This window comes from Motacilla alba, chromosome Z (genome assembly GCF_015832195.1).
Source record: "Motacilla alba alba isolate MOTALB_02 chromosome Z, Motacilla_alba_V1.0_pri, whole genome shotgun sequence".
Taxonomy (NCBI): domain Eukaryota; kingdom Metazoa; phylum Chordata; class Aves; order Passeriformes; family Motacillidae; genus Motacilla; species Motacilla alba.
Window position 1 is genome coordinate 10,320,136 of NC_052046.1, and position 20,237 is coordinate 10,340,372.

At 39.7% G+C, this 20,237-nt stretch overlaps 1 protein-coding gene and 1 non-coding gene across 4 annotated transcripts in view; both read right to left on the minus strand.

Moving 5' to 3' along the window:
• The window catches only part of ZFR (zinc finger RNA binding protein), a 47,022-nt gene that overhangs the window by 22,617 nt on the left and 4,168 nt on the right, over positions 1-20,237 (minus strand). For all 3 annotated transcript variants that reach the window (XR_005255236.1, XM_038124170.1, XM_038124169.1), the window contains exons 3-7: positions 5,982-6,264; positions 4,410-4,554; positions 3,379-3,597; positions 1,953-2,203; positions 355-546 (exon numbers count right to left, since the gene is read on the minus strand). Coding sequence is in view for 2 of the 3 variants with exons in the window: in XM_038124170.1 (XP_037980098.1) it covers positions 355-546; positions 1,953-2,203; positions 3,379-3,597; positions 4,410-4,554; positions 5,982-6,264 (1,090 nt within the window). In the remaining variant the exon portion in view is untranslated. The remainder of the gene's footprint in view (positions 1-354; positions 547-1,952; positions 2,204-3,378; positions 3,598-4,409; positions 4,555-5,981; positions 6,265-20,237) is intronic.
• Positions 8,848-8,985, minus strand: LOC119696225. Its single transcript, XR_005255549.1, has one exon. It is a non-coding gene; the product is annotated as a small nucleolar RNA SNORA66 (small nucleolar RNA).

The window sequence follows — 20,237 nt, forward strand, 5'->3', positions numbered from 1 at the left end:
GATGAATCTCAAGAACGGTCTTGAGAAAAGTTACGGGCCACAAGCATAGTACCACAGGTCCTCAATGGTACCTTTCCCTCATCTCACTCCACACCTTCTTCCTATGATTTGGATGATATCCCAATATATCCTCTTTTCATTGATGCCATTGCAGTATTTTCCCCCCTTTCTTTTAACAAAGCCCTTCTAACAGTGAGCCTAAAGACAAGTTTGAAAGGAAATGAAGAACTAAAATCTTTAAACAATTTAAATTATACTCTTTCTGCATATTTTCTCCTTCCTTAAAATGAGAAAAAATGATGGGGAGAAATGTATATACTGACTTGCATGGTAAGAACAAGAGGAATCTCTTACTTTCTGATGCTTGGCTCCACGGATATGGGCAGCATAAGCATCTGCCCCGGTACAAGACACATCACAGAGCTCACAGCGCAACTGATTCTGAGTTCCACGAGCAGAAGTACTGTTGTTGGTGGTGTTCTGGGAAGCTTTTAACGCTGCTTCTTTCTTTTTGTGCTTCTGGCCTTCCAAGTGCTCTTTGTAAGTCTGTTTAAATAAACAAAACACACAGTAAGCTGTCTTTTTACTGCTGGTTCATCATTCCCCTAACTACACGGAATACAGAACATGGCAGAAAACACACATTTTACCTAAGAAGTACCTCCTACACTGAACATTTCTGTGGTATGACATGCATTAACAGGCCACTTCTAAGACCAGAAAATTTTCTTCTCCAGCATCAGGATCCCACACTTAGATGAAACAGTACAATACAGGTTTTTCTCCTCTAGCTTCCCAACTTCTCAATCAAGTAGTGGTCAACAGATACCACCACTGAAAACTTGAGGATCAGAAACTGAGGTTTCCTGCATTGCATTCAATTATTCTTGATTTTCAGCTTCCATCAAACTTTAAGTGTATCCAGATAAACAGAAAAATCAATTTAAAAGGAGGCAGTGCACAAATAAAGTTGTACTGAAAACAAAATGCAGAAGTTGGTATTAGTTCCTCTATCAACACTGGCAGGGTAGGAAATAATGACAAATTTACATTAGTAAAAGAACTGTTTAGCCACACTCGGACATAAACATTCTGCATGACTTGATATCTACTTTCTAGGCACTTTTACCCACTACAACACTAAACTGAGAAATTGGAATATAATGAAGAATAAATGTTCAGGTTTCCTATTCACAAAGCTTACACAGCTTTCAAAATTCACAGCTTTCAAAACAGTATTTTCTAAGAAGTTAACTAAAGAAACAAATCACATTCAAAGTTTCAAATAATTCTGAAGTCAGGTGAAGCTCCTCTGTACAAGCTCAGGGGGTGTAACTTTATGTCTTCCAACTTCCTACTTCTTTCTATAACAGTACACATTTTTATGTCATTATTCATTTAGTACAAGTATAAACTCAGGTCTAAAAATTAACAAAAACTTTTGATTAGAGGGATGGAGCACCCCTTCTGAGGAAAGGCTAAGACAATTTGGTTCGTTCAGTCTAGAAAAGGCCTTGCGGCGACCTAACTTGGACCTTCCAGTGCGTAAAGAAAGTTTGTAAGAAAGATGGAGAGAGACATTTTACAAAAGCATGGAGTGACAGGACAAGAGGCAATGGTTTCAAACTGAAAGAAAGTAGGTTTAGGTGTTGAGAAGAAATTCTTTATGGTGAGCATGATGATGCACTGGCACAGTTGCCCAGAAAAGCTGCGGGTGCCCCATCCCTGGAAGTGCTCAAGGCCAGGCTGGATGGGGCTCTGAGCAACCTGCTCTGGTGAAGGTGACCTGCCTACAGCACAGAGCTTGGAACTAGATGATCTTCAAGATCCTTTCCAACCCAGGCCATTCTGCAATTCTATGACTCTTAAGAGGGCAAGGTTTTTTAGCTGAAGAAATAATGAATAAAGTATAGTAGAATAAAGCACAGTAGAATAATACATAATACAGATACCTGTGGTCCAGCACAGCTGATCTTGCAAACGTCACAGTAGTGGATCTGGGGTGGTTTGGGAGGCTGTTTTGGTTTCAGTTGCTTATTTTGGAATGGTGCCTTTTTAGTAAAGGTGGTCCCTGTCCAAGCAGCTGTCGCAGCAGCAGCAGCAGCTGCTGCCGCCGCCTGTTTCTGCTGTTGCTGTTGCTGCTGTTGGTAATAGGACGATGCAGCTGAATACACTGCAGCTTCATAGCCAGAATAGGAGGTACCTGAAAAAATAAAATAAAAACAAATGTTACATCACCATATATAATGTATCAATTACATAATACACTAATTCAAATCATGTTGCATAACAGCTGAGGGGCAAGGCAAGATGTAAGTAATTCACTGAGATCTTGTCAGGCAGTCTTGAATTTGGCTTCATGTTTCACAGTAGACAAATATACACCAACAATTGTGTTGGAATATATTAAATTCTAGACCCATCTTTGCACACACACAGTTAAATTAGATATATCAAAGCATCCCTAGAGAACATATGAAATTTCCTGGTACATCTGGTAAGACTGGGTATGATGGATCAAGATTTTTAATGAAAGATTTAGCAAAGGTCACATGAAGCAAGCAATCTTCTAGAATCTGATTCGCTGTTCATGTTTCCAAATGTAAAGGACTGATAATATGGAGAGGAAGGGGAAAAAAATGAAGATAAAAGACAGAACACCTAGTGCTATTACATCCTATTTCAGATGCTTCACTCACTAAAACCTGGCTACACAGTCCCTGACTTCTAACTGAGTAAATCAAGAAAACTAGGCTCTGTCTCAAGGAAGTATTAAAATCCCTTTTAAAGGGATTTTGTTTAAGAAACAAAAGAAAACAAAAAGTTCAGGGTACGTATAACATGCCAGTTAATTACCATCTGCAGTTACGAAGTTACAATATTTTAATCTTTAACTATGTTTTGGATTCCTAATGGTTGAATAAAGTCTTTCCAGCACACATTTCTCATTCCATTTTGGGTCAGGACAGCCCAAACTTAAAAGATTTATACTAAACTGTTCCTCCCTGTCTCTGTAACTGCATGCATCCTTCCCATTTCTAGTACCACAGATGTGTGGCACTAGACCACACATCTGTGTGGATGCATTTTGTTACATTTTGTACTCCCTGATTTTTCCTTTTCACCTTACAATAAGTCACTGCTTGGTAGCAATGTCAGCACTTTGTATATTCTCATATTTAACAAAATAGGTTCATAAGACATCAAAACTATTTTGAAGATACAACCAAACATTCTGCCATTGTAATGACTGAACTGGTTGCTACCTCTTAGCAGACTACAATGTAATTGAGAATGAACTGCTAAACTTCGGAGCATTGAAAGCCTCTTCTGTAGCAACTTCAAAGATCCCAACAAGAAAACATGCAAAATTCTTACCAGAGTAAGTTACTGCTGTTGTGCTGTATGTTGCACTCTGAGTATAGGATGGAACAACAGTGGCTGCAGCTGCCACTGGCTGCACAGTCGAGGATACAGGATATATGGAAAATGTCGTTGTTGCTGGACTTGGGGTTGCAGGTTTTATAGCTGTCACTTGCCGTGTTTGCTGGGCTTGGGTGTACTGAGTTGCCCCTTGGCTATATCCTGCTTTTGGAGCTAATGAGGAGAGAAAATACAAGTGTAGAAACACTGACATGTTTTAGTTGAGTGAAATGCAAACCACACTACGGGAAAATTAACATCATACTTGTGAACAAATGTGTAAGAAGTGGGAGTTTGTTTTGGGAGTTTTGTTTCATTTGTTTTGCTTTTTAGTGTTGTACATTTGGTTGCTTTACTGTCAGGGCTATGCATTGCATACCATGTATCTCAATCAAATCAAAGCTCACAGCAGTAAGCCTTAAATTTATTTGTTTTCAACTGTGCTATCATGTTTTTAACATGGTTTTAAACAGGTTTTAAACAACCTTCTTACTCAACAGTTTTACTAGAATACTCCAAACCAAAGCACACCTAAAGTGTCCTCTTAATTCTATGTAAAGAAAAACTAAGCAGGATTCATGCTTTGTAGCAATCATGATACAAATAATTAAGATAATTATGTATATGAAGTACCTAGAGAATCGAAAGAGTATTTCTAACTGAGTTATCATCTGAACACAACACTGATTATCTCGACTACCTTAGCAAAGTTTCTAGACAAACCAGTAAGAACTTCACCTAGAAGTATGTAAGTATGTTTTGAGAGCATACAGTGGCAATCCAAACCTCAGAGGCAGCTACTTAAGGCAATGTCACAAGTGTTGAAGTTCTAGGCACAGAAAAACTTTCCACACAGTGACAGAAATTACAGGACAAAACATAAAACAGAAAAAGAAGATACAGTCACAGTCACACAACTGTTTTTAAGGCTTAAAGTAGTTGACAAGACTGTGAGTAACAAGAACAGCTTGAATCATGCCACCCACCTGTCTGGTAGTAGGACTCAGCCACCGAGGGCTGTGGCTGGGCAGCAGCAGCCACGGCTGCGGCGGTCGCAGTTGGCTGCTGATAATATTGTTTGCTGTCGTACGCCACAGCTGGGGCAGTGGATCGAACATACGAGTAGGAATCCTAAGGATTCAAAACAGAGAAACCACCTGTAAGTACACGGCTAGAGTAAAAGAAATGATCAGCAGAGTCAAATTAACGATGTACTGTCTTCTGGCCTACTCAAGTAGAATAAAAACTCCCCATCTACACGTACAATATTTACAAATAAATACATTAGAGAAATTAAATTTACTTTCTTAGATACTTCAGGCCTGAAACAGCCCTAACTGCCTTTTACAGACTCAATACTGGAATTATCCTCACGCTCTTAATCCCTTTTTCTACCAAATTATTTTTGAAAAGCATATACTCTCATTAGCTTTTAATGACAGCATTAGATTCTATTTCTGTGAAATATTAATAAAAAAAAACCACCACAGATCTCTACAGAATTTCTACAAGGCCAAATAAATTCTTGGGGGTAGAAAAATAAGCCTCTATTGGCTTTAAAATCTTATCATTTACAACATTTTTCTTGGTTGTATTTTTTAGAGAATCAAAGCGGTATTTTTAAATCCTTCTTTACTTTTTGGTGTATCAACTACTTCATTAGGGAAATCTAACTAGTTTTCAAAGGCAAGGCAAGTAGCTCATTTGATATCTTTACAACTCAGATCTCTAATAAGCTTAGAAGGGGATGCCTGGAAGCCACTACCTGCATGTAGATACATTCTCCCATCCTCACCATGTTTATGGTAAAGCACAAAGAGTTGATCAACTGAGAGGGAACAAGGCATGACCTACTAGAGCTGAAATACACTAATGTATTAAAATCCTTTTTAATTCCAAGAAATACAACAACAAAATCTTTTTTTCATCCAACCTGTGCAAACAGGAATTACTTTATTTAGTTTAGAGGACTTTCTTTTTTTCCAAGTGTATCTAATAACTGACCTCATACTACATAACGAATTACAGAAGCTGTACAAAAGAACTGAGAGTATACAGCAATAATATAGTTCTTTTAAACAAACCAAAATGCTAATTAGAATCTGGATAATGCCCCGGTAAGTTCAGAATTAAAAAGTTGAAAAACCATTGCAAGAAATAAGGTATTTCAAGACAAAAGGGGACAGAGAGCAAAAGCCCTTTTGCAAGAGCCTGTATCCACAGACGGTTAGGCAGGGATCTCAGAAGAGGATATCCAAAAAACTACCTACACGGTAGTTTATCTCCTAGGGCAATCTTCTGTCCTCACAGGCTTGGTACTAGACTCCTGTGGCACCTAGGAATCTGACAAAGGAATTATTCCTACCTCTCCCAAAATTTTTTACTGGAACAGTCTTTTCAGCTCCATGACCCAGTTTATTGCACACCAAGCCAACATCTAAGCTAACAGAAGACAGTGGTTTTCTTTACAGCAGCAGTTGCACAAAATCACATTTTCTTTTCCAAACAAGCTTCTTGCTCTCAAAGCACCTTATGAATATCACACAGCAGGAACCTACCTGGTAATTCTGTGTGGTGACAGGAGGTGGTGGCGGTGGAGCTTCTTGTTGGCGCTGCGTGTAGCCGTAGTCTGTAGCTGTGTGTGCCGTGGGATAGCCGCCGTAGGCAGCAGCTGTGGCAGCAGCTGCCACGGCCACCGGGGCAGGCCTGGCCACCGCCACCGTGGCTGCAGCCGGGGCATAGGCTGCGGTGACCGTGTGTGCCGCCACCGGCGCCTGGTGGACTGTGTAGCTGGCAACTGTAGTTGGATGGGAATAGGCTACACCCGAAGCTGGCTGCTGGCTGTATTGGCAGAAGACAGTAAGTTAATTAATCCAACGTACAAAGCTAATGCCTACACATTTCAAAATCCCAGATTTGATTAATACTTTGCCTGTTCTACAGACATATCTGGAGCAGCCTTCTATCTGTGCATACTCTTATTTAATGGCTTTTACTAACCATCTTCCATCCCCGTGAAAAAAGCTGTATCATTCTTAAATTTCTGTGGATGGACACACAGAACATAATCACAGAATGTTAATGCACAGGAAGGGACATTAAAGACCATCTACTCCCAACCTCCATGCCAACTCCTGCTCAACCTGATCACTCAAGGCCAATGCTGCCAGGGTTGGGACACCTACAACCTCTCTGGGCAACCTGTTCCAGCTGTCTTGCCACTTTCAGAGTAAGGAATGTCTTCCCAACACCGAACATAAATGTCCCCTCTTTCAATTTGGACCCAGTACTCCGTGTTCTAGCTCTACAGTTCCTGATATTTCACATAGATGATTATTTACTTCATAAGGGGGAGGCATATGTATTGAGTTTTCTCTAAGCAGTGGAATAGAAGTCCTTCATTCAAAATAATGCAGTAGTCCCAAACAGTTAGCTTTTCCAGACTGGTAAGTTTTAAATGCTTTAGTAGTTCTTCAGTAAAGTGACACACCTGTCAAATTAAGAAAAATGCTACTTTCGTGTGAGAGCTCGTTACTGACCCATACTAGCATGAAGTTTTTCATTACACCATATTCATGCAATGAAATTTTAAAGGCAGTCATGAAAATCAGCTCAGAACTACTGTATTTACTTAGACACACATATCTGATAGGGGACTTCTCCAACAGATGGTTAGAATTTTAGAAGCTCGTCCCACTAGCTCCAGCAGAAGTCCACTGACGCAACATGAAGCATCAAAAGTGCAAAGAATCACATCAAGCAAGAAAACCGCTACCAGAGCTCTGGCAATCTTCCAGGCACCTGCTGAGACTAATCTCCCTCTCTAAAATTTGCAGGTAGGATGCTAATATGTAGCAATTTAGTAAAAATCCACAAATACTAACAGCAGAAATAAAAATTGATTGCTTCAAAGGTTTAATTACTTGAACAGAAACTAGAATTACTGTCCTGTACTGATACATAACTCCGCATGATGTTGTCCTATTATGATGTATAACTGTGGATTATGATTAGAAGCTCGGAACAGTTATTTTGATTTTCAAGCAAATAAAGTGAAGCAGGTAAAATACTACTATCTGGAATAATGACATCAAGTGGGGATCCAGTAATAATTCTGATTATTTTTGTACATTTCCTACACTTCTGTTCAATAATAGCTATGTCTATATCCTTTTAATTTCACAGAAGACATTTCCACAACTCCCTTGTGTTCAGTAATTATTTCTTACTTATTGTTAGAAAACCTGATTTTGTAATTTTAATTACAGCAGAACCCACTTACTTTAATAAATTAAAAAACCACACAAACGCAGCCCCCTCCCCCACCCAAACCATTCTCACAGCAGAAGCAGAGAAAATTTTATTACTGATGGACTTACATGCCTGGACTCATGTCATCACATGTCCCACCACTGCTTAAAAGACTACTTGCCTTCTATCCAATTTTACTTCAGTTATGAGTTGTACATACAATAAGGTTTTACGTTATTTTCAATTATTGGCCTAAGAGCAAAATGAAAAGACCTAAACCACTTTGATGTACCTAACATCGCTGCTTGCAACTCCTTCTCCCTGATGTTCACAGGAAAGTTCTGTTTACTTAACACGAGAAACTGGACTCCATCACAAAATTCAGGAAGACTGTTTTATGATGGTAGAAGCGAATGACAGTCTATAAAATTAGGCCTCATTATCTATATAACTAACAGTACAGAAGAGTAAAATAGTCACAAAATCTGAGGTAATTATCATGGCCATATATATCTACTAAAATCACATTAAACTGAGTAAATAGCAGACTGCTTAACTGACTGCAGTTGAACATATCAACAGTCTAATACTGCCAACAAGGTAAGTCTTGCTTCACACTTTTCCCACTCTTAGTCTTCCCTTCTCCCAAACATCAATCCTGGCTAAGCCATCTTATTAGCATCCCTGGTGCTAATTCTGCTACTTGTCAAGCCATTCAGTGCACTGATTTAACTCATTAATCTAGCAGAAAATAATGTGAGGGTTTCTTGTTGGGGTCATATTATAGCATGGAAGAAATGTTGAGAAACACAGCAGCTCACAAAATAGGTCTGCTGAGAGTCAGAACCCATATTAATTATATATATACAGGGAAACACAGCAAAAAGGGAGCAGAAGACTTGTGCAGAAGCACTAGCCTGGTTTTTCCACGTTTCATGGAACTGCTTGTTACTGTTACAAAACAAGAGAAAGTGCTCACAACACACTACAAAGTAACAATACCAGTCAGTTAAGCAAAGAAAATGCTTTTGTTCTCAGAATATGTACGATTAAAGACACCTGATAGTTTTCAGCATTTAAAATTGTGAAGAGATTACGAACATTACTAGCAGAACTACTAACAAGATTCTGGTACAGACAACTTCATTTCTTGTGCAACTAAGCAGCAAAATTCCTTATCATGGCATAGAATTAACAGCCCAAATAATTAGATTTCTAAGGCTAATACAGGTTCTATGACCATGTTTATTTTAGCAAACCTGTTCCCCTTGCTTCTGCAACATCATGCAGAGCTAGTGATCGAGTTTGCAAGACTGTAAGAAAAGTATTCTAGAACTGACTGCTTCTTCCTTTCTAAAAGTTGTGTTACATTATGTAGCAGAAATTAATGGTGACATCTCCTCTAAATTTGTGACATTCTTCTCTTCCATGGTCTTACTGAAAACCTTTAACATTAAGATGAGCAGACATTTTAATGTAATTAATTTACATAAAAATACCCTTGTGCCAACTTCTTTAATTAACTGACAAGAGTTCTTATCCTGGTTTGGTGATTAGTGCCTCATCACATTTGCTGAGATGAACTTAGCTCCTCCTATATTATTCTGCCAAACTCCCTATTCCACTCTTCCTTCATCTGTGTACCTATCTTAATATTATGTTTTTCTTTGACTACAGATGGCAAGAACCTCATGCGTCATTTCATACGAAGTTTCAGCTGTGCCACCCACTCTACTCCAGACAACTGCTTTCTCTCCCGGCAGTCTAGCTTCCTCAGAACAGATCAGCTTCCTCAGAACAGATTCTTGTAAAGTTACCTGTGTACTGACTCTTATTTTCCTCATATCAAATAGCACAACATGCCCCACTAGTAGAAATACTAAAGTCATAACAAATCCCTAGTGAACTCCACTGCGGTTACTGCTATTTGATAATAGCTCTTTTAATTCTACTAATCACCTCCACCAGCTCCTCCTCTACAATTATTTGAATAATCTCTACCTTAAGTAGTCATTTTTCATACTGCACCACATCAAGTATTTCTTCTTAGTCTTGATAAGTAAGTCTCCAAAAGATCTAGGCATGATCAAGTTATTAGAACACCAGTGAAATACAGTACATCAGCTGAGCTACGGTAAAAAACCACACGCATATTCTTCACCACATCCCTCAACACCATGGGGAAAAGCTGAATTTATACAAATTACTCCATGTTCTGTGACTTAAGAATACACCGACAGGTACAGCAGGACTGCGGAGAAAGAAGCGATCTCATTGATGCAGCCACTTCTCTTTGTAGATCAATTCTTCTCTTCCCCAAAATAAATTCTAACATCCCTTACTAGCATTTTTGAGTCCAAGCTCTCTTCCAAATACACTTGATTCAGTTTGCTTTATTAACGTGGAGGAGTTTAAAACTCACAGAATAATTTAGGTATAAAGAAGGATTTGGAAGTCACCTGTCCTTATTCAAAGCTCAAAACATAGCTTATTTCAAAGCTAGAAGTTTCTCAGGGCCTTGTGTGGTCAGGGGCTGATCACCTTCAAGAATGGAGACTCCAAGCCTGCTCTAGACAACCTGTTCCAGTGTGTCATGGTTTAACCCCAGCTGGCAACTCAGCCCCACACAGCCACTTGCTCACTTCCCCACAGTGGAAGAAGGAAGAGAACTGGAAGAGTAAAAATGAGAAAGCTTGTGGGTTGAGATAGACAGCTTAATATAAAAGACAAAGGCCACACACACAAGCAAAACAAAGGATGGATTAATAGGCCAAAGCCAATCATATGAGGCATAACAAGGCCAAGTGTTGGGTCCTGCCCTTAGGTCACAACAACCCCAGGCTACATTACAGACTTGGGGAAGAATGGCTGGAAAGCTGCCTAGTGGGAAAGGACCTGGGGGTGCTGAACATGAGCCAGAGTGTGCCCAGGTAGCCAAGAAGACCAAAGGAATCTTGGCCTGTATCAGCAATGTGGCAAGCAGGACCAGGACAGTGATTTCTCCCCTGTACTCTGGCACTGGTGAGGCCACACCTTGAATCCTGTGTCCAGTTCTGGGCCCCACACAAAACACTGAGGTGTGGCACTATGCCCAGAAAAGAGGAAGGTGTTCAGCCATCTCAGGAAAACCAGGTTCCATCACACAAAAACAGTTACTCAGGCAGTAAACACCATCACTCTGAACACCACCTCCTTCCTCCTCTCCCTAGTTTTATCACTGAGCATGACGCTATATAGTATGGAATGTCCCTCTGGTCTGTTGGGGTCAGCTGTCCTGGCTGTGTCCCCTTCCAACTTCTTGTGCACCACCAGGCCCCTCACTGGTGGGTGGGTGAGGAGCAGAAAAGGCCTTGACTCTCTATGAGCACTGCTCAGCAATAAAGAACACATCCCTGTATTACCAACACTGTTTTCAGCACAAATCCAAAGCACAGCCTCATATCAACTGCTATGAAGAAAATTAACTCTACCTCAGCCAAAACCAGCGCATGATGTTTGAGCATCTTGTCAAGAATTTTTCCTTAGTTTATGAAAGCTCCAGTTTCAAAAGCAAATGAGCTCCAACACCTACAAAGGCAGAACCAGTTTCTGACCACTCAATTCAATGCAACTTCACATAACAATTCTTGGAGTGTTTAAATTAACTTTCAGAAAAAATTATTCTTTAATTTAGGAAGTTACAAGTAGCTTCCAATTGTGCTCTGCTTCTTTTTCCACAAGAAATTTTCATTCAAAAATAATGTATTTTACTGATACCAGACCTATTTCTTTAGGTCTTTCTGATTGTAATAGAAATAATGCTTCCCTACAAAGCTGACTTAATTTCTCTTTTCTGGGAACAATACATTCTTCCATGCTCATCTTCCTGTTCACATGTTTGTGTCACTGCATTTCCCTGTCTCATCCAGGGCCAGCTTGCAGTGCACATGCTGCCCCCAATTGTTCTGCTCCAGATACTGTAGGGTATATATTTCAGTCAACTACAGAACGTCATTTGCAGGATGCTACCTAAAGTGTTTTATCTCACCTCCTCTGTTTTTAAACTTCCACATCTATAGTACTATTTCCTCATCCTCTTTATTTCCTCTTCCCAAACAAGGTCACCTCTATTTAGTAGTTTTATACCACAGTATATACTTAACTTCTCGTCATTCACATTCTAACTGAATAACTCCAAGAAAATGAAAGGTCAGCTCTTTATTAGCAATACTGTATTACTCTGCACAAGTATTTTTTGTGAAATATCTTTGACTCAAATCTTTGAATAACATCTATTATAATTTCTACTGACACTAACAATGGGAAATACCAATCTTTCTGTTGCATTAGTATCAGCATAAGTGCCACATATTGTAAAATACCATTATGATATTAAACCAGCTAGACAAGACTGACTGCAGTGAGCTGTGACCATGTATGTTTCTCCACAGTATATTTCTCTAATTCCATGATAATCTGATTTTATAGGGGTGGTGGTGAGGGGCCATCCCATCTCTCAATCTTGCATAATTCATCCCACTGCAAAGGCCAAAGCAAAAACCGGCCTTATCCACATTGCTGTTTTTGTGCGCAAAACTCCTTTCATCAAATGCAAGTACCTTTTCTCAAAGCAGGTGCACATTTTGCCCTGACACTTTTTAAGTTGGATATAAGAGTAATACACTGGCTGTTCGCATGGTGTTGACATTGGACCCTGCTGTGTAAACCCAGAACTGTCATTCTGAAAAAAAACAGTATTTTAAAATATTTTTCTTGTTTGCAAAGTCTCCATTGCAATCACTGAGGCATCAAATAATTATGAAGATCTCCCTGCCCAATTCTACACCACAAAATCAAATGAGCTACAGCACAGATTTACAAAAACCAGTGTATTTGCAGGTAGATACTTAGCCTGGAAAACTCTACCCCCCCTTTGGCCAACTTCTATTAAAACATCAGCAGCAAAAAGTCTACACCCTGAGAACAAGCTCTCAAAACAGAAGGTGTTACCAATCATTACTCTGTATTTCTTACTAAAAAAAACTAGATTAATTTCATAATTTTGTTTTTGCTAACTTCTATTTCTCTTGTCAAAAAGCAGAATATTCAAGCAGCAATTAATAGCTTTTTCTGAACTGCCTGAAGACCTTCAGCAAGAACACTGTAACAGTGTTTTTGACATGAAAAAAGAAAGACCGACTTTCAAAGCAAAAAAAGAAAAAAAAAGCTGGCAGCACACTTACACACTTAAACAGTCAGAAGTTGAAGAGAGCAGAAATTGCTGGTCAAAAACAATTAATGAGGTACAGGTGTCCACTTGGCAAAACAATGTTCTTCAGCTCCACAACCACGTGTTTGTCTCACTTAAACAGCCATATAAGGTAGGTTTGCAAATAAGAAGCATTATTCCCCAAAAAAGCTTAGATAAGAACTTGCTAGATGGAATACAGGAGAACCTTTGTTAGTTACTTCCAATTAGCAACACTAAAAGAAGATCTGGATTTCCAAAGAATGACACAGTATTAAGAGCAATTCTGAAACAAATAGTGAATTCTCTTCTGCAATACACTTATGTCATGTCTTTTTTCATTTCCAGCTACTGCCCTTTTCTAGAAAAAAGTATGGAGGAATTTTGTTTAAAACTAAATGGGAAGCAGAAAACTTTTTTTATGTTCGCAATATAAAGAAAATACAACATTTTGATATAATGCTATCTATTTTGCCAGATGAATGAATATCAGAAGATACTTCATTTTCCACATTAAAGTATTTGCTGAGTAAGTAATACATTAAGAAAGGTGATAATCTATCTGTGGCAGTTACTGTCAGAAGAATATTAAATTTTTAGGAAAAGGCAGCCTACTTCCAAGTAAGATATATAGCACATAAAGGGTATGTATACAGGAAGAACAGAAAATGTTCCCTATAAGCCCTGCTTTTCATCACACTTATTTATTTAAATAAAAAAGAAGAAATTAATTGTTACTCATGTGCACGTAACATGCTGCTGTATTAACAAGCAATACATGCACACAAATGCTACTCATATGCTCCTGTAAGCTCTGTTTATCGTGCTGAACACTGAAAACTCTTCTCCAAGAGGCAAAGAACATCCCTGATCTTTCAGTTTTCTGATGAGTGCTGTTTTGACAGACAGTTAGGATCTGGCCTAAAACCAACTGTGTCTCTACACAAAAGAGTATTCCTCAGAAATTACAACTTTTAAAACCTATTTCTTCCAGAGGTTTGTTTCCTTTTTTGATTTCCATGCACAACATTTAAGATAAGTTTTCAAATAGTTTTAAAAATACGAGTATCTTGAACGAAACCTTCCACTTAATTAGGATGTATTTTTTGATTTGTACCTTTTAAGAACATTGGAACACATTAGCATTAAGGAACCATATTTGGTGAAATCTAAGTGCCAGGTTTCTCGAAGTTTCACAGATAAGTCTATTAATAGCAGAATAGCAAAAACACAGTTCTGCAGTTCTTTCAGGAACATGATGATTGAAACAAGTATGTTCTAGTTCTGTAAAAACTGCTAGAAGCAGTGCAATCTGCTACTGCTTCAGATCCTAACCTAGGAAGAGGCACTCCTGAATAACTGGTCAGATGAAGCTTCAGAAGTGCTAATGGAACATGGACAGAGCAAAACAAAACCAAAATTAGAATTAACAAGAAAAAAAAAAAAAAAAAAGTGAGCTTTATTATCCTAAACACACTTGACAATAAACAGCATAAAATGGTGAAATGAAATATCACACTACAGTATGTTGTACTTTAGGAGTGACTTTGCCTCTGTATTTCTGGAGCCAGTCACTCACTACAGCATAAAATTTTCAATATTTGATATATCTTCTTAGAACTTTGATGGAAAATTATTTTTTTCCAATTCTAATGCAATTCACTAGGAATCCAGAGAGGCCTGAAGGCATGCATATGTGCTATACCCTCATGAATTCTGCTAAGTTTCAACAGTAATACATTCTATGGTTTAACTACATAAACCCTCAAAAAGACAGGGTTTTGTAGCCATTTTGAGTTTTCCCTTCCCCTTCTTTGTTCTAAAAACTTGTTTGCATCATGCCATTACAAATTATTGATTGCCACTAGATAGCTAAACCATATAGTTATCAATAACTCACCTCAAAGATAAACAGTTTCATATTTTCAAAACTTCCTTTCTTCTTTGATAATCTCTACATTTAGTCTCACAACCTGATTTAAATTTAATCAAATTCTGCCATGTTTTGTTCCCTGCATATACTGCAGGTGTCTGTAACAGTGATATAATGTTCTGTATCAACCTCTCTTTGCTTGGCTACACAAAACAGACAGCCCACTGCCCATACTGCTTTCTTTAAAAAGTTCATTTTTTTCAAGTCTATTCAACAGTCTTGAATGGTAATACACAAAACAAAAAGAACTGAGCTTCAGAGACTACAACTGCTTAAAAAAAAAGAGCAACTACTAACATTATCCCAATCAAAATCACAGAATGGCAGAGAATGGAAGGGACCTCTGGAAGTCATTAGGGGTCCAATCCCACTTAGGCAGCATCACCTCCAGCCACACACACAGGACTATGTCCAGACAGCTTCTGAGCATCTCTGAGGATGGAGACTTACCTAGGCCTCGTGCATGAGGACTCAATCATTCTTGTATTCACCAAGTACTTTTTCACATTCAGAGGGAACCTCCTGTGTTCTCTAGTTTATGCCATTGCCTCTGGTCCTGGCACTGGGCACCACTGAGAAGAAGCCTGACTCTACCCTCTCTGCAGCCTTCCTTCAGGTATTTATACTTATTAAGATCCTCCTCACCCTCCTCCAGGCTGGATACTCCCAGCTCTCCCAGCCTTTTCTCATTAGAGAAATGCTGCAGACTCCTCAGCAGCTTTGGTGGGCCTCTTGGGCTCTCTCCAGTACATCCATATCTCTCCTGTACTGAAGCCCAAAAACAGACACAGGATTGCAGGTGTGGCCTCACTGGTACTGTATAAGAGGAGAATGATCACATCCCTCACCCACCTGGTAATACTTTATCTAATGCATCCCAGGATGCCATTCTCCTTCTTTGCTGCAAAGACCCACTGCTGGCTCACATTCAAGTCTGGCATCCACCAGGACCCCCAGGTCCTCTTCCTTTCCAGCTGGGTGGCCCACGGCATATACTAGTGCATGGGGTTGTTCTTTCACACTGAACTTTGCACTTCCCCTTGTTGAACTTCCTGAGATTCTTGGCAGCCCTTTTCTCCAGATTTTTGAAGTCCCTCTGGATGTCACTGTAACCCTCTGGCACGTAAGTCACTCCTCATCATTTTCTGTCATGAGCAAGCTTGCTGAGAGTGCACTCTGCCCTAACATCTGGACCATTAATGAAGATGCTAAACAGAAAAAATGCTGAAATTGGCAAGTTCTCCATAAAAGGAAGAAAACTTCACTAGTATGGAAAATTGTACTAAATTGTTAAAACATTCTGTATTTCCTGCCTTAAGCTACTACTTTGCTTTTCTAGCACCAATAACGTAACTATGCTCTAAGCTACCGCTGTTGTGTTTTAGTAGCATACAAAATTTCACACATAATTTAACACCCCACAGTTAAGCCTATAACCATCAACCCATTCTGAGGATACAAAGGACACAGCTATACCATTAACAGAAAATCTGCTCAAAGTGGTCAGTTCCCAAAGACAAGCACCTGCTGCAAATTTCAACTAGTTGGCAGGCTTGCCCTCCTTAAAGTGACAAAGGCTTCTTTGACTCAAGGCACCTTTCCCCCTCATATACCACCTCCTCTGTCTCCCTATTACAGCCTATTACAATACTGGCATACAATCCATGTTAGCAAATCCAGAACCCCTTACTGCCTTTCTAAAATTGACATACCTCTTTGAGAGTGGGACCTCACTGATTTGAAAAGAAGTCCATCAAAATTCTTTCACAAACAGCAGTACTGGAGGCTTCTTGTGTACATTGAGCTTGAACAGCATGTTTACTACAGCACTAAACACTAGCATTTCTTGACCAAAAGAGAATCAGCTCCACACTGCTCTATCACATTCAGTGAAGTCTCTTCTGCTAAGAATTATGTACGTGTCAAGATGTGACAGAACTCAAGAGAGCATGGGCATAAAGTACACAGAGCAAGCATTCTGAGTTTTTAGCTTCATCCTGTGGTAAAACTGATTACTTTCACTGCTCAAGTCTAGTAGTACATCCTGTCTGCAGAAGTCCTACCCACTGCTGTCCTCACCATCCCATTTTCACCAACACAAGACTGAATTATGTCTAGTGATACCTTAAGCTTGGTCTGGTATGCCTGTGCGAATTACAGCCCTAACATCTCTGAAAGACTCAATCCTTTTCAAACCAGTATCTAGATGAAGAAGAGTTAACTGGGCCAGATATTGAAGACAAAAGTAATTAGAAACACTAGCAATTGTGAAATGAACACTCCACCCCCCAATCAATTCTCAACAGCCAACTCATTCATCTATGCGTAGCAATTCACTTTCTTTTGTTGTTTTGCACCACTTAAATATGCTATAACATGGTGCACTACATCTGAATTCCAAACCAGCTGTAATTGCAAGAGCTCACTTCCATACCGCTGCCTAGAAGATTGCATCTTAACCTGGACTCACAGGCATTGTGGTCTGCTCTGAACTTGCGCTGCTAAAATTGCCTTTATCTGTGACAGCTCACCACACTCAGTAATATTCAAGCTGCTTGACGGCAATTCAAAGTTAACAAATCATCCCTAACTACCCAAGCATCTCCCATCAGTGTTCTGTCTCCTTAGAGCAAGACACAGTATGAATACCACCAAGATAAATTCACAACACTTAAGAGATTCTTCACCTTTTTAACAGAAACCATAATACAAGACTAATTAAATGAAACTATCACATTTGCACACTTCTCTGTCCAAACGTTACTCAATGCCCCTATCCCTCCATCAGCATTTTAACCAGCCAATTTGAGATTAAAAGTATAATTATGCCTCTCTCCAGCACCAAACCAAGAATGCTAATATTATTTTACATTGGAAAGACAAGCCAATATTAGGGTGTTAATTTCAAACTGAGTAGTCACACAGTGGCTCTGGTGAGGTACACAGCATGCACACACACACACATACACAAAGAAGTCTAGTACCACCAAATTCCACATTTATTTTAGGCTCCTAAACAGATGGATTAGTACAGTCACTACAGTAAGTAACAAATGAGGTTTGCATTGCATGCAGGTTTGTAACCCTAGGCCCTAATGCCACCACTAGCAGAAAGCACAAACTGTAAAGGTCCTGTAATGTTCAGAGAAATTTCCTGCATTACTATTTGCATAATCTAATGCCTCCCTCAGTAAATCACTATATTATTACTGGGTAGAGCACACAAAACAGTTTAAATGGGTAAGGAAATGAGGAATGACCAGGAAATTTTATGCAGCAACAACACTGAAAGGAACAAGAATGCTTCTAATACATTATTTACAGGTTTGAAGGGCACTTAGCTCTTTTGCTGTCTTTGATTAAATATGAAACAAAATTTCAAGTATGTTTTATGAAAATTAGTATTTATGAACTAATAAATACAGTAATCTATTCCTCTTCTTATCTAGTCAACTGAAGGAACTTTACTGATTATGCTGTTATAAGAGTAAATATTATCAAGTTCTGCATGCCCATCCTGATTTTGGCCAAGGTAGAGTTAATTTTCTTCTTAGTAGCTAGTTCAGTTCTGTGTTTTGGATTTAGCAAGAAAATTATGCTGGTAACACAGAGATGGTTTAGTTGTTCCTCAGTAGGGCTCACTCCCAGTCAAGAACTTTTCAATTCCTTGTGTTCTGCCAGGGAGCAGGTGCACAAGAAGCTGGGTGGGAGCACAGCCAGGACAGCTGACCCAAACTGGCCAAAGGGCTGTTCCATGCCATAGAACATCATGTATAAACTAGGGCAAGTTGGCCAGGAGCTACTGATTTGTTTCTGGAGAACAGGCTGAACATTAGTCAGCAGGGGATAAGCAATTGTGTTGTGCATTACTTTCTCCTCGTGGGTTTTATTCCCCCTAATCCCTTCATTACTACTATTACTTTCATTAGTATTACTGCTATAATTCATATTATTATACTTCACTTTATTTCAACTATGAACTGTTCCTATCTCAATCCAGGAGTTTTACTTCTCTGATTCTCCTCCCCACCAGGGTGGGTAGGAAGTGAGCAAGAGGCTGTGTAGTACTTAGTTGCTGGCTAGAGCTAAAAAGCAATAACCCAGTATGCCTGAATTTTCCAAATCCAAGGTCTACCACCTAAGCATCTATCAGCCTGGCCTTTATAAGTGCTTCAAATATCTGTATTTAATGTTAAGACTTGGACAAATTTTAATTTTTTCTTCACGTGAAGGATGACAGAGTATTTAAATGATCCACCATGGCCACGGATAAGCTGGAATTCCAGGAAGACACAGTGATTTCTATGTTACACTGTCTTCTTAGTTTAAATTCTGCACCTGGGACAGGGCACCCCTGGATGTGTGTATAGACTGGGGAAGGAGATGCTGGAAAGCTGTGTCACAGAAAGGGACCTGGGGCTCCAGGCTGATGGCAAGCTGAACACGAGCCAGCAGTGCCCTGGCAGCCAGGAGGGCCAACCCTGTCCTGGGGACATCAGGCACAGCATCAACAGCCAGACAAGGGAGGGGATTGTCCCGCTCTGCTCTGGGCTGGGGCAACCTCACCTCGGGTGCTGGGGGCAGTTTTGGGTGCCACAATATAAAAAAGGTATTAACCTATAAGACAGTGTTCACAAGAGGGCCATAAGGATGGTGAAGAGCCTGGAGGGGAAGCCATGCGAGGAGTGGCTGAGGTCATTCGGTCTGTTCAGCCAGGAGGAGACTGAGGGAGATGTCACTGTGGCCTTCAACACCCTCACAAGTGGAAGCAAAGGGGCAGGCACTGATCTCTGCTCTGTGGTGGCCAATGACAGGAGCCAAGGGAATGGCCTGAAGCTGTGTCAGGGGAGGTTTAGGCTGGGTATCAGCAAAAGGTTTTTCCACCCAGAAGGTGGCTGGGCACTGGAACAGGCTCCGCAAGAAGGTCACAGTACCAGGACTGACAGAGTTACAGAAATGTTTAGACAATATTCTCAGGCACAAGGTGTGATTCTTGGGGATGTCCTGTGTAGGGCCAGTAGTTGGACTTTGATGTTCCCTGTGAGTCCTTTCTAATTCAGGATATTTTGTGATCCTATGATTCACTACCAATAACACAAATTAGAATACTGTCACTGTGAGAAACTGAGATTCAGAAAGAGTTTATACCAGTCTGCAACAAGTCTAGAACTAAATACAGAAACTTTTCTTAAATGCACCTTTCAGCAATCACTTATAAGAGCAGATTTTTTCCTTTGAGTCTTCTGAGTGGGAGATATACAACGGTGAACACTCAAATTCTGAGGGACCAGCTTATAAACTGAATGTTCCCACATCTCCGTGGGCCCTGATGGGATTCACCCCACACTGAATGGGCCTGCAACTGTTACAGCAAGACCTCTCAATCATCTACTGAAGGCCTTA